Raw genomic sequence first — 15,565 nt, forward strand, 5'->3', positions numbered from 1 at the left:
AATAACATCAAGTGTATGGTGATCTGTATGTTTTTTTTTCATTTAGCCTGCTGGGTTGAACAGAAAAAATCTTTCTGTGTGTACCCAGCATCAGAGAAGCCCCAAGCCCTGAATTTCACTAGCATGCTATGGGTAAGAACCAAAATAGCAAAGCCAGAGCTTTCTCAAACAAAGATATGGTGCCAATATGGGTTAGAAGTTCATTGATCAGGAAGTTCCCAGGGATATAGATGTTGTTCTAAATAAGCAGGGATATGTTGTCTTGGAGAACTTACAATGAAACCAATTGTTCTAGGCACATCCTGCTGGGAATAGGCATTAGATGCAGAATATGAAGACAGATTACATCTTCCAGCTGATTTGAGAGTACAGTAAAATCCATATGAACAAACTAAGGGTCAAATTCTGAACAAGGTTTCTTTAGAAAATCTGAAATTTTGTGTGTTTTGTAATCTGATGGTGCCACCATTGATATCAAAATTTGACCAATCAAGCCTTCAATTTCACCTCATGTTGCTACAGAAAATAATTTTCGTGGCTGGGAATCTTCTTTTCTTTCCAGGTTGCAGCTCATGCTCATTTCATTTTTAATTATATTACTTGCACGATTCTCCCATCATTGATTAGAAATTTGTTAGTTTTTCAAAAAATTTCCACCATGCCTGATCATTCAAATTTGAAGGCAGCACGAAAATTGGCCGATGCTGCAGCCCACTAATGGTGCAAAATTAGAACAAAAATTTTTATTTATGATTTTCAAAAGAACATTATTTCAGAATTTGACCCATGTATGGCCTACATAAGGTATTGGAGTCTGCACTGAACTGCTTTGGCTAGGATGTTTGGATCCAAAAAGATGGCAATGCTGCTGAGCTGACATTAGTGAATATTCATGAAACTAGAAATACAATATACTGAACATTTTGCGTCAGGATTCAATGCATTTTGGAAAATTCATATTTTTTTATACACAAAGGATAACAACAATATCTATTTTTTTTTTCATTTTATTTTTTAAGATCTGAAGAATGGAACAAAGCTAGCAGGTCGGAGAAAGAGAAGCTTGGGCTTACTGTTCGAAATGATGGCGAGTTCTGGTGAGAGATTTATGCATGACACTGATATACTGAAATAAGGAATTCAACTAGGTGTGTGACATTCAACATCTGTAATTAGGCCCAACAATGGGGATTTTTAAAGGTTGATTAGTTAATTCACACATATTCTTCACAGAGTATTATTCAGCAATGGGGTATAGCTTATCATTAAAGCATGGTCATCATTAAAAACAAATATTATGAATTAATATATTCAATGGTTATCTCGAGGTGTCAGTATGCCAGGTAAAAGTTTCCATAAAACACCAGCTTGAAATTCAGTTTCCCAAGTGTATTGGGCCTGGGTTTATGGCGCAGCCTCCGACAGATGCAGAAACCACAGGAATGGGATCCCATACAACTTAGCGTTCGCATCCTGACAAAGGCTGTTTTCAACCAGTTTTGCTGCAGTTAATTTCTGTAAGCCCCTTCAGTGGGAACTGTCTTATCAACCTTTGTAAGTGGGCACTACAAGCTGATGCTGGAAGATGTGAAATGGTGTGTCACAATTAACCATCTCCTTTAGGAACATCCACTTTACACTATTCTCAAAAATTACTGCGGCACCATATCTTACTTTCCTTGTCACATTTTCTACTCCCCACAGGGTACTGTACCTATCATGAAGGGGGCCACATGGTTGAATTGGTCCCCAAAACCAAACATTCCCATTCCTTCAATGGCTATACTACAGTAAGATTAACCACCTCAATACCAGACACTTTCACCATTTTTCTGCCTATGCCAAGTTTTCGATGCTGTCACACAGTTACTCAGTCATGCAACATTGTACCCCAATGACATTTTTAGCATTTTTTTTTTTGAGACAGAGAGACCTTTCTTTAGGTGGTATTTAATCACCATTAGGTTTTTTTTATTTTTTTGGTATATAAATGAAAACATACTGACAATTTTTGAAAAAAAAAACATGTTTTTCTTAGTTTCCGTTAGAAAATTTTGCAAATACATAATCTTTCTTAATTAATTTAGGCCATTTTTTTGTTTTTTTAATCACAATTTGTTTTACATGCTGTCACCAGTGCAGTACAGCGTCATCATATGACTGGTGTGGGGGTGATCAGGGATACTGACTGGTGACAATATGTAAAATAAATAAATTAATAAAATTAATAAATATATTTTTATTAAATTTTTAACCACCTCCCGCCCGCCATATAGTAATATGATGGGTGCAAGGTGGTTCTTTAGTTCTGGGAGGATGTCATATAACGTCCTCCCATTCTCAGGACACAGCGGATCACCGATCACGGAAAGAGCCAAAGATGTCATGTGATCAGCTGTGTCCAATCACAGCTTATCACATGTAAACAGGGAAATGCCAGTTATTGGCATTTTTCTCCTCTCGAGCTGTCACGCTGACAGCTCGAGAGGAGAGCCGGTAATCAGCTTTCCACAGAGGGGACATGTACACTGATCATCAGGGCACTGATGATCAGTGTGCCCTGATGATCAGTGTAGCCCCAGCAGTGCCACTTGTCAGTGTCCATCAGTGCCTTATGTCAGTGCTCATCAGTGCCTCGTGCCAGTGCCACATCAGTGCCACATATCAGTGACTACCAGTGCACATCAATGCCACATAGTGCCCATCTGAACTGCCTTTCAGTGTCACCCATCAGTGCCAGTCAGTACCACCTATCAATGCCAATCAGTGCCGCCTATCAGTGCTAGTCAGCTGCCATTCATGACAGTTTTGTTTACATGTTATCCTCTGATTGTTATGATTGGTCATTGTGATCACACGATACCCTGACTGCTCATAGCAGCCGGGTACCAAGCACTGTGATTCGCTGTGTCCAGGAATGCACTACTGCGTGAGTGTGAGGATGTTCCTGGACTCCCAGAACTAGACAACCACTCTGAGGTTGTGTTTATTAAAAAATCATTAAGGCATCATTTATATGTGCAGTTGCAGGGGCAGTAAAAATGTGTGGTTGAGCTACATTTTCCCACCCCTATACTGCAACAAGCAGCAGATGGGGGTGTTTACATGTCGCAGTCACAATGCTTTGCTTCATGCCCGCAGCAAAAACTCCCCAACATGTAGAAATAGGCAGGAAGCAAGCCCACCAAACGCAACGCATTTGCATGAATGGGTAAGTGCCGCACACACCCAACAATCGCATGCAAATCACACATTTGCAAAGCATTTGATGACAAAAATGGTGTTAAAACAGACAGTGAGGAGGCATCACATCACCACCTGTCAATCGCCTATGAAAAGTGAACAGAATGGGAATAATTCTTCAGAGGACTAGTTGATTTAGATGCACATATATATCTACTCTAAGTATAATTTTAATATCAACTAATGTATTTAAAATTGGCTTGGTAGCAGCCTTTTTGCAATCCACTATAAAGCAGAGCTCAGAATCGGAGAGGGGAAGCAGCACAATGAGCCAATCAGTAGAATACTAGCAAGGGGTATGCTAATAGGAAGTGAAAACAAAGTGACAGAGAGATATGCTCATCGCTTTACTGCTTCTCCTTCACTGTTCAAATACATACTTGTGGTGGGGCAAGGCCTAGTTGTATCACTGCAGTAATGAAAAGTCAGGTTCTCAGGGTAGCTGTGCTATATGAAAGGACTGTGTAAATCTCTGGACTGAATGGACAGAAATATAAATTCTTTGGCTGGTAAAACAATTTTCATGAATGTATTTCATCTGTGTCTGGAATTTCGTTTTAAAGAATCCCATAAAGGAAATGTATAGAGTTTTCAGTACTTTGTTAATTTTCTTCCCTAATGCACCCGATGGATTATTTTTAGCATGTATACATGGGGTGTTGTAGAATTCTACAGTTGTCATTTATGAGAGCCTGCGTACCATATGAGATTAAAGACACTTTAAAACATTAGTATTTGTTATTTGTTCTCTGATGTAGGATGACGTTTGAGGATTGGTGTAAGAATTTCTCCAGTGCTGATGTGTGCCATGTAATAAACACCTCATTACTCAGCCGACACAAGACATGGGAAAAGGGAGAAGCATTTGGAAAATGGACTGAGAATGCAGACATTTTGCTGAACCGCTCTGGAGGGTGCTTCAATAACAAAAGTACTTTCCTTCAGAATCCGCAGGTAACTAAGATCTTGACTAGAATCGTTTTCATGATATTTGACAGGGATAGCTTGCAGGCGTGGAATTTTATACTATTGGCTTGTCACTTAACACTCAACGTTGTTCTAGCACAGCCATTCTCAGCCATGGTTCCATGGAACCCTACAGTTCCCCCAGAGGTTGCTATGTGTCCTCAAGCTGTGGTTGATTGTCCTACATTTTGATGGTGTCCGTATAGTCTTGGGGTCAATGTGACTTAGAGTGATTGTAAAGCCTCACCTTGTAAAACAACCCATTCAGTTTAAAATAGAAATGAAAGTTAAAACATTTGTGTATAGATATAAAAAACATTATCAGTACTTGTTTCCCCTTTTTTTTAGAAGTGATCACATTCCCTCTATTATCAGCTGCAAAGGAGCTGAAGGAGGATAAACAGCAGTACACTGATCATCTCAGTAAAAAGCTATGTAGGGGGCATGTCAGGACAAGTCTGATCATTGGAGGAAAGCACGCTGAGTTCCCAGCGCAGCTAGAGAACCGGCCATGCCTAGTGTGGTCAGTTTTTAATATGAAAGCAGAGGGACTTGCAGGAACACCAAGGATTTCACACAAAGGAAGAATTATAAAAAGAACAGTATACTTTTTCATACAAGTACATGGTACAGCAGGCACAGATCAGGAATATGAAATGTTGGGTTTGCATACTGTATTCTTTAGGATAAAAACTGTCATGCATTTATAACCACGTTAAGTTGTGTCAATTTTATTTTCAGATAAGAAAAGACACCTATATAAACATATTGTGACACATCTGATACCTTAACAGTATCTCACACTAAAGCTGTAGCAGAGACCAAATCAAAGATCAAAGTCTATATCACCTCTAGCATATTTTTATTAAAATTGTAATAATGATGTCTACTAGTCAGGTCTGTCCTAACCTATAATAAGTTTATGCAGGTATTTTTTTTTGTTGGCTTTCTTCTAGTCCAAAATAATGCAAATGTGACACAGCATACTTTCTATCTAGTCAGCAAAAAAAAAAACTTTATATAAAATGTTTTAACTATTCAGGTTAAATATACTGCTCAAAAAAATTAAAGGAACACTTTGAAAACAGATCAGATCTCAATGGGGAAAAATATCATGCTGGATATCTATACTGATTTGGACTGGGTAATGTGTTAGGAACGTAAGGATGCCCCATCGTTTGATGGAAATTAAAATTATCAACCTACAGAGGACTGAATTCAAAGACACCCCAAAAATCAAAGTGAAAAAATGAGGCTAGTTCATTTGCTGGAATTTCATTGCAGCAACTCAAAATGGTACTCAGTAGCTTTTTTGGCCCCCATGTGCTTGTATGCATGCCTGACAACATTGGGGCATGCTCTTAATGAGACAACGGATGGTGTCCTGGGGTATTTCCTCCCAGATCTGGACCAGGGCATCAATGAGCTCCTGGACAGTCTGAGGTGCAACCTGGCGGCATCAGATGGACCGAAACATGATATCCCAGAGGTGTTCTATTGGATTTAGGTCAGGTGAGAGTGGGGACTATTCAATAGTATCAATTCCTTCATCCTCCAGGAACTGCCTACATACTCTCACCACATAAGGCTGGGCATTGCTGTGTACCAGGAGGAATCCAGGATCCACTGCACCAGCTTACAATGGGTCCAAGGATTTCATCCCAATACCTAATGGCAGTCAGGGTGCCATTGTCTAGCCTGTAGAGGTCTGTGTCCCTCCATGGATATGCCTCCCCAGACCATCACTGACCCACCACCAAAACCTAAGTAGGATAATAGCTGTCTATCACCTGTGTATCCCATTGAAAGAAAACAGTCTATCAAAGTTTTCCAGCACTATGTTGAACTATACAAGTCAATTAATGTTTACATGCTAACTGTATAACATTTTAAGGGTTCATTACTAAAACTGGAGAGTGCAAAATCTGGTGCAATTCTGCATAGAAACCAATCAGCTTTCAGGTTTTATTGCCAAAGCTTTACTGAACAAGCTGAAGTTAGAAGCTGATTTGCTATTTTGCACAGTTGCACTGGATTCTAAGTGCACTAGTTTTAGTAAACTTCCCCCTTTTTGAATGGGGATTGCTCATTATGGTGTATTGGTAGATTTCTGGAGCTTATTTTTCTTCCACACCCAAATCTGTACACTGTGAAGCAACACCCACCTTACTGGAAAAGTAAGCAAGTGTACAACATGCGGCGCGTTACTTAGGCCATATTTTTCTTCTTGATACCATCACGGCATGCCTTCTAAATATGCTTGAATATCTTGGTACCCGTTTTTTTCAAAGCTGTTTATTTTGTCTTTATACCTTGAATATCTGCTGTTTCATAAGTTTGTGACCAATTATTTAACGTGTTAACATGGGGGTGTGGTTTTGTTGGGCTGGGTTTCAAATGGGGTTGTAATTTTGTTGGCATGGTTAGAAGTGGGTGTGGTCAATAGGGTGTCTCCATATTTCATGTTAAAAACCCGGTCACCTTACAACTGTCTTTGCCCAAAGGAGACCAGCATAAGAAGTCATCCATGTGTGTGTACGACCATATGCTCATGTGTTTTTTCTTTTCATCAGTACATATTTGAAATAGAAAAAGAAGAAGATGAAGTGCTTGTTTCTCTACAGCAAAAAGACCAAAGGATTCACAGGAAGTCTGGCAAGGGGGACAGTTTCATTATAGGCTTTGAAATACTTAAGGTAAACATTATTTAGTGAATAAATGTATTTTTCTAGAGAGTATGTAAAACCAATACTTTTCGTTTAATTTGGATAGAGAATGTTTGAATCCATGTCATTTGAGTCCCATTAGGGAGATTTCCTTTCATATTCTGTCACCAGAGACACAACCGGAAGTAAGAGGAAACTTCTCCAAAATGAGGGGAAATACTCAGGAACAGGTGTCCCCTTTGGCAGGTTAGCCCTCAACTGTTCCTGTGAGAAATCTAAAATTTTGGAATCCCTGTTACCTTCTGTACCATAGATGATGGTAACCAGGACAAATATAAAGTATATCTCCCCAACAGGGGCACAGAAAGCATTAAAACAACTAAACTCAATGTATGCTTTGCCAAACCGTATATACTGTATGACCCATAGGGGTGGATTTACTAAATCTGGAGCGCACAAAATATGATTCAACTCTGCACAGAAGCCAATGAGCTTCCAGTTTTTTTTGTTAAAGCTTAACTGAACGAGCTGAAGTTAGACGTTACAAAGAGAAAAAGCATGCAGCGCTAGAATATTGAGATTACCTCGCAATGCAATATGACAACCTCAATGGAGATAAACGCAGCTAGCATATAAGTACTGGTATGTACAACCCGTACTGGAACATACTCTTAGTCAATGGTGACATTGGTGACAACGTGCCATTGCCACGAAACGCGTTAGGGAGATACTATTTGACTTACCACCACTGTCCACATGGTCCACACCTTGATACGGGCGGCCATTCTTATACCTACCTGGAATTGTGAATTATATCATGTAAGTGCTACTACACTATCGGAAGCCTCTCTTTTGGGTTTATTTCCGAGCCTTCAAGGTGACTCCTGTCCTATGAGCGTGCACTGCACCCCCTGGAGGTTGCTGTCAGAAAGGATTCCACAACATATTGGATGAGCGTTTACCAATACAGATGATTCTGGTGACTGCAGCAGAGACGACCAACACTCCGGCAGAGTTCCTTATCCAGTGACCAGGAGTAGGTCATTTTACTCCAATGCGCTATCATATGCGCTATCTGGTTAGTGCATTCTACAGCCACACTTCCTACCACAAAAGTCACAGATTTCCTTATGTTACTCCATTGATATATTGACTTTGACACCAATGTCACTATGTACACCTTATTTTGACTAAGAGTATGTTCCAGTACGGGTTGTACATACCAGTAATTATATGCTAGCTGCGTTTATCTCCATTGAGGTTGTCATATTGCATTGCGAGGTAATCTCAATATTCTAGCGCTGCATGCTTTTTCTCTTTGTGACTGTTCTCTTATGAGGCATTTTGAGGTTTGCCTTTCATGCCAGCTGCTTTATATCCTGTTCTAATATCATCCAGCGCTCGTTTTACCCCCTTTGTTTATTTATTTACATGAAGTTAGAAGTTGATTGGCTACCATGGACAGCTGCACCAGATTCTTGGTGCTCCAGTTTTAGTAAATATCTGCAATAGCTGGGAATTCAGCTAGTTTAGAGTTAAGGACCACACTTAGACGAGGCACCTTGAGACAACAGTCTGCTTCATGTATAGTTTAGCAAGATGTTGAAACCGTTTAATTAGATGCTTTGTGGTGATCAGCTGGCAAGTGGAACGTGTACTGGGAATTTTTGCATTGCTTTGTATATTGCCCTGACAATGTGCACTTTTTTCTAGTTTTAACTTATCTGAGAGGCTGCCATTGTTACACTGTAGCAATAAAAACCTGACGGGGTTTAACACGTCTCCACTCTGCCACCAAAACATTATGTTCTTCAAAGATGCTACCTTCTTCCAGCTTACATGTACCTTTTCAATATCCTGGTGAACCCTTATGGAGAAAACTTCAATAAATATATTTTGTTCTGACAGATCTACTGTATATTGGTAATGTAAAATCTCAGTCAAAACGTTTTTTAGGTTTAGGATTGAACAGCATTGTCTCCGTGCCTTTTCTCTGCACTTTCTGACACGGGAACAAAATTGTCACCAAAGCAAGAAATGATGGGAGAGCTTCCAACATGGAAACACCAGCAGAGAATATACGTCTTTCGTAGTACAGCATTGATAGGCTAGAACTATTTCAGCTTTGTATTGTATCCTGTTCTACCAATAGAAACTTCCCCTCACTTTCTGTACCATTTCTGTCAGCAATGTTATCACCAGACAGGAAATAAGGAGTTCTCCCTAGGGGTGACAGAGCAGTAGACACATTTTCCTACTCTATACACAATGAAATAAGCTTTGTCTGGGTTTGAAAATTCATGCATGTAATGCAATGATATAGAATAAATATAGTGAAGCGCTCAAACTAACAATATCCCCTAGTCATATGCTATATAAAAGAGGGGGTCACATGTATATCTATATGAATAATACATTTGTGCAAAACTAATAAATATACATACAGCAAAAATGATAATACCACATGTAAATAAGTGATATAAATCACAGTATTTAATCATATAAAGATTCATCATCCCAAAAATGTGTAGTCCAAACAATTATGTGCAGTTTGTCCAAAAACGATAATAGTAGCCAGTCCCATACACAATTCAATCTTCATGTGTCAAACAACACCCAATTTCTTCTGTATCCACAACAAATTCACATCCACCACTGGAAACAAAGCACCAATGTGCCCACCACCAAACACCCCCTCAGGGTGTCTTCTCACCTGGTATGATGGACCCCATTGGGGGATGGAGGTCAAACTCGCTTATTAAAGATGTACAGTATTAAAGCTTGAAACCAAAGGATTCTCTTAAGAATGGTCATCAATCTCCCCAGTACAGATATAATTTAAAGTATAAAGGGAAAGAACACAGACCACAAACCACTTGTTTATTTAAAAAACTTATAGGTATACACTCACAAAGTAGAACAATCAATGCGTTTTTTGGCATACTGACTCTACCCTGCATGATGACACCATAGAAGTGGTTTACATTCTACATTATGTGTTCTTTCCTTTTATGCTTTACATGACATCTGTACTAGGGAGACTGATGACCATTCTTAAGAGACAAACTTTGATAAATCTTTATTAAGCGAGTTTGACCTCCATTTCCCAGTGGAGTGCATCATACCAGGTATGGAGACATTCTGAGTGGGTGTTTGGTGGTGAGCACATTGGTGCTTTAATTCCAGTGGTGGTTATTTGTGAATTTGTTGTGGAACACAGAAGAAATTAGATGTTGTTTGTTACATGAAGATTGAATGGTGTATGGGACCAGCTATTATAATTTTTGGACAAATTGCACGATTGTTTGGACTACACATTTTTGAGATGATGAGTCTTTATATGAATATAATAGTGTGATTTATATTGCATACGCTATATTGCCAAAGTATTTGGATGCCTGCTTTTATACACACATGAACTATAATGGAATCCCATTCTTAGTTCGTAGGGTTCAATATTGAGTTGGCCCACCCTTTGTAGCTAGAACAGCTTCAACTCTTCAGGGAAGGCTGTCCACAAGGTTTAGGAGTGTGTCTATGGGAATGTTTGACCATTCTTCCAGAAGCGCATTTGTGTGGTCAAGCACTGATGTTGGATGAGAAGGCCTGGCTCGCAGTCTCTGCTCCAATTCATCCCAAAGGTGTTCTATCAGGTTGAGGTCAGGACTCTGTGCAGGCCAGTCAAGTTCTTCCATCCCAAGCTCGCTCATCCATGTCTTTATGGACCTTGATTTGTGCACTGGTGTGCAGTCATATTGGAATAGAAAGGGGCCATCCCCAAACTCTTCCCACAAAGTTGGGAGCATACAATTGTCCAAAATGTCTTGGTATGCTGATGCCTTAAGGGCTCCTTTCACTGGAACTAAGGGGCCAAGCCAAATCTCTGAAAAACAACCCCACACCATATTCCCCCCTCCACCAATCTTTACACTTGGCACAATGCAGTCAGGCAAGTACCATTCTCCTGGCAACCACCAAACCCAGACACGTCCATCGGATTGCCAAACAGAGAAGCATGATTTGTCACTCCAGAGAACATGTTTCAACTGCTCTAGAGTCCAGTGGCTGCGTGCTTTACACCACTGCATCTGAAGCTTTGCATTGCACTTGGTGATGTAAGGCAAGGATGCAGCTGCTTGGCCATGGAAACCCATTCCATTAATCTCTCTACGCACTGTTGTGTTAATCTGAAGGCCACATGAAGTCTGGAGGTCTTTAGCTTTTGACTCTGCAGACAGTTGGCGACTTCTGTACACTGTGTACATTAGCATGCACTGACCCTGCTCTGTCATATTACGTGGCCTACCTCTTTGTGGCTAAGTTGCTGTTGTTCCCAGTTGCTTCCACTTTGCTATAATACCACTAACAGTTGACCGTGGAATATTTAGTAGCAAGGAAATTTCACTGATGGACTTATTGAACAGGTGGCAACCTATCACGGTATCATACTTGAATTCTATGAGCTCCTGAGAGCGATCCATTCTTTCACAAATGTTTGTAGAAGCAGTCTGCATGCCTAGGTGCTTGATATTATACACCTGTGGCCATGGAGGTGATTGGAACACCTGAAACCAATCATTTGGCAATATAGTGTATTTACATGAGGTATTATAATTTTTTGCTATTTATTTCTTTTGCACAGATTGATTGTTCATATACTGTAGATATACACGTGACACACTCTTTTACACATATGTAACATGGATAATGTTGTTGGTTTAGGCGCTTCACTATATTGATACTATGTGATTATATGAGTCTGGTGATTGCACTTGTTTAGTTGTAGCTGCTCCCTAGAAATAGAATTGTTTTTTTTCTTTTTGTCACTGCCAATAGCGTGGTTTTTTTAATTCTTTATTGTAATGTTGATAGTATGTGAAGATAAAATGGATAGTATATATATATTTACATAATGTATTGAGTATGAATGTTTTGCTTCATGAGGTGGAACAAAATCGAGAGTACAGGATCCATAAGATTCAAGGACAGGTGAGGGTTGGATCGTCACCCTATATGAACCTAAGGTCTGTCTTCTTAAAGAAAATGTTAAAAACAGGAAGATACATCATTATTCCTACAACTTTTCACCCGGGCATAAGCTGTAACTTCATCCTGAGAATCTTTACAGATGTACCCTCTGATTTCAGGTATGCAGTTTCTATAAAAAGTACTGTTTTATGCATTACCTCTTTTATTGTTAAAGCATAAGTTCCTTCAAAATAAAAAAAAAAATCAAACACAAGGGACATGACTTACTATTAATTTGATGTGTACTTTCTGCAGTTTGCTCCTTCTTTCCTTGAAATATTCAACCTCCGACCCCCCTACCCCCACTGCCATAATTTTCTGGTGCAGTAGGGGTTAATAGAACTGAGGGAGCTGTGATGGACAGTCAACATGTGTGCCTGACAATGTCCAACCTTTCTACCCAGCTCCTTTATTAAGGCTTCTTTCACATCTGGGCATTTTCTATAGCGGGCAGATACTGTAAGATTCTGCCCGTTTTTCCAAAATGCTGTGCAACAATAACAGATCACACCACGCGTCTTCAGGTGCCATTCATTTTCAATGGCATCTAAAACTCAGTGCGATTCTGCCACAATCGTCTGCTACAATTGCATCCAACTGCATTGCGCGAAGCTTGTCACCCACTAAGGAACTTGGTGTGATTTGTAATTTTTGCACAACGTTTTGGGATTGCAGGCAGAATCACTGTGATCTAAATGCTCAGATAAATGCCAAGATGTGAACGGAGAACAGAAGCCGTACTACAGCTTCTATGAATAAAAACTTGCCTATGAATGGATGGGACGGACCATTCAGTCAATTGCAAGTCCTCTATTCACCTCTTTCTCCACATCCTATGTGAATATGGCCCAAAGAAAGGCTCCAGGGAACTGGGATTACTGTATATGTGGTGGTCATTGACATACTGAATCACATATGGAGATGAACTGTTGAAAACAGCCCACTTCTTCCAATCCTCCACCTCTTCTCTCTACTCCTACTCCCCTTCCTCCTCCACTTGCTTCTCATAACTCTGGGTGATCATGGCACCAGGAGAATGTATGCAGGGCCTAACCAGTGTACCTGAGAATTGGGAGTCAACACACAGATACCTAAACAACATTTTTTTATTGTAGAAATTGAATGATCATAGAAAGAAGGCAGTTACAACAATGGCAGTGCAAGTCATATGCTTCTTCAGACAGAAAAGGCTATGCTTATCAGCAAGGCACTCTTTCAATAGTAATATGACATTAGCTTACAGACTACAGAATGCCCAAGCAGCATTTCATTTGGAGGAGATACAAAAGATTACTGGGTCACCCTGCGAACCCCAAAGTCCTTGTAGTTATCTGGCTTCCATTAGTAGACAGTTCCAGCATGCTGGCAGAAGAGACACTCTTTAAGGGGGAAACCTACTCTTTCCTTCCTTATCAGGTGCCTCTCCAGCTCCTATTCTTTTTATACCCAGTGGGGCTCTGTCCCTGACCTACCCCCACACTGCAGGAACACCAAATGGCACAGAATCTGCTATTTAAGCTTTTCTATGTCAAAACGGCTGCCCAAATATCGACATTCAATAAGAGATGCTGTCCTCTCCTAGATGGCCACCTGGAGTCTATAACAGGGGACAAACTAGTCTTCAGTGGTCTCCTGTCAGCCTGAAGAAATGACACAATGCCACCTTGATGTTGGTGGATATACTGTAACACCTGCCTACAGCTCTGGAGTGCTGGAGTTATATGTAGAAAAATAGCCCCTACCTCCAGTTCATGTCCTGGGCATGTCCCATGTTAACATTTTTTCACCTGTCATCACAATTTTTATTCATGTATTTTTTTATAAATATTATTTATAGATTTACTTTCTCTTTTTTACAATTTTCTTTTTAAAGTTTTTTTCCCTGTAAGGCTGTCCCTGCCCTGTTCAAGCAGACATGGGCAGGGACACCAAGGCTTTCCCTAAAACACCTATAAGCAGTCATATCCATGGATTACTGGGTGTCAAGGATGTACCACTAGCTGGAGGTGGCCCAATATGCGCTTGAGGTACTAGCTTGCCCTGCTCCACTTATGTCAATGAGAAACTTCAGTGCAGCAGGGGGTGGTATTGTAAATGACAAGCTGACTTTTCAGGCTTGGATCACTGAGAACTACTAAACACCCATTGCAAATGTTACTGCTAAAATCAGTACATTTATTTTATATACATTTAACTAAGAAAAAACAGTTTTTGGGTATATGGAGATGTGGACTGCACTGCACCTGGAGTGAGGAAGTACATTGTTTTGGGTGCATAATGGTTTTATGCTGCCAAAGGATGCAGTGAGGTGCTGTGATAAAGGTGGGTTTATAATGGACTGTCAGCAACAACTACCTGATGCACTCTAATCCATCCAAAGTAAAAGCTGTAATCTTACCAAAATAAGCACAAATACCCCAATTAATAGAATAAAGTAGCTAAGGTGTTGTTGAGAATTGAAACACAAGCTATTAGTCAGTTGTTGCGTGCAGATATTGGGTGTACAGGTCTGTGCACACAGCCTGGACATATAAGAAAATGAAACGTACTTCAGCACTATAACTTAAAAAGCGTAAGTGTAGCACCTTTCTAGTTTAGTTAGGGGGAGCTAAAGTCTTGATTGTCAGTAAGGAAGGCAAAGTAGCAGCTGGGATGTAATAGCCAGAAGGTCAAATTGTGGTCAGGAGCTGAGAGGCTCTGCAGGCAAGCCTCTCTGGAATTCCCCCCTGCTCTGTGGCTTTTGGAAGAAGGCTCTAGAGCAGTGGTTCTCAACCTTTCTAATGCCGCGACCCCTTAATACAGTTCCTCATGTTGTGGTGACCCCCAACCATAAAATTATTTTCGTTGCTACTTCATAACTGTAATTTTGCAGTGGGAGGAGTAGTGCCACATCATTGGTGTCAGTGGAAGGAGTAGTGCCCCATCACTGATGTCAGTGGGATGAATAGTGCCCCATCGTTGGTGTCGGTGGGAGGAATAGTGCCCCATCGTTGGTGTCGGTGGGAGGAGTAGTGCCCCATCGTTGGTGTCGGTGGGAGGAGTAGTGCCCCATCGTTGGTGTCGGTGGGAGGAGTAGTGCCCCATCGTTGGTGTCGGTGGGAGGAGTAGTGCCCCATCGTTGGTGTCGGTGGGAGGAGTAGTGCCCCATCGTTGGTGTCGGTGGGAGGAGTAGTGCCCCATCGTTGGTGTCGGTGGGAGGAGTAGTGCCCCATCGTTGGTGTCGGTGGGAGGAGTAGTGCCCCATCGTTGGTGTCGGTGGGAGGAGTAGTGCCCCATCGTTGGTGTCGGTGGGAGGAGTAGTGCCCCATCGTTGGTGTCGGTGGGAGGAGTAGTGCCCCATCGTTGGTGTCGGTGGGAGGAGTAGTGCCCCATCGTTGGTGTCGGTGGGGGGAGTAGTGCCCCATCGTTGGTGTCGGTGGGGGGAGTAGTGCCCCATCATTGGTGTCGGTGGGGGGAGTAGTGCCCCATCATTGGTGTCGGTGGGGGGAGTAGTGCCCCATCATTGGTGTCGGTGGGGGGAGTAGTGCCCCATCACTGGTGTCGGTGGGGGGAGTAGTGCCCCATCATTGGTGTCGGTGGGAGGAGTAGTGCCCCATCATTGGTGTCGGTGGGAGGAGTAGTGCCCCATCATTGGTGTCGGTGGGAGGAGTAGTGCCCCATCA

At 41.2% G+C, this 15,565-nt stretch overlaps 1 protein-coding gene across 1 annotated transcript in view; it reads left to right on the forward strand.

The window, feature by feature from the left end:
- CAPN6 (calpain 6) overlaps window positions 1-15,565 on the forward strand; it is a 68,609-nt gene that overhangs the window by 37,456 nt on the left and 15,588 nt on the right. Inside the window, exons 6-9 of the mRNA XM_089678263.1 lie at window positions 1,020-1,097; window positions 4,002-4,197; window positions 6,783-6,905; window positions 11,820-12,022. Of these exons, the coding sequence (XP_089534389.1) occupies window positions 1,020-1,097; window positions 4,002-4,197; window positions 6,783-6,905; window positions 11,820-12,022 (600 nt within the window). The remainder of the gene's footprint in view (window positions 1-1,019; window positions 1,098-4,001; window positions 4,198-6,782; window positions 6,906-11,819; window positions 12,023-15,565) is intronic.

Source organism: Staurois parvus, unplaced genomic scaffold (genome assembly GCF_062004578.1).
Source record: "Staurois parvus isolate SC_StPar_1 unplaced genomic scaffold, SC_StPar_1.0 ptg000202l, whole genome shotgun sequence".
NCBI classification, from domain to species: Eukaryota; Metazoa; Chordata; class Amphibia; order Anura; family Ranidae; genus Staurois; species Staurois parvus.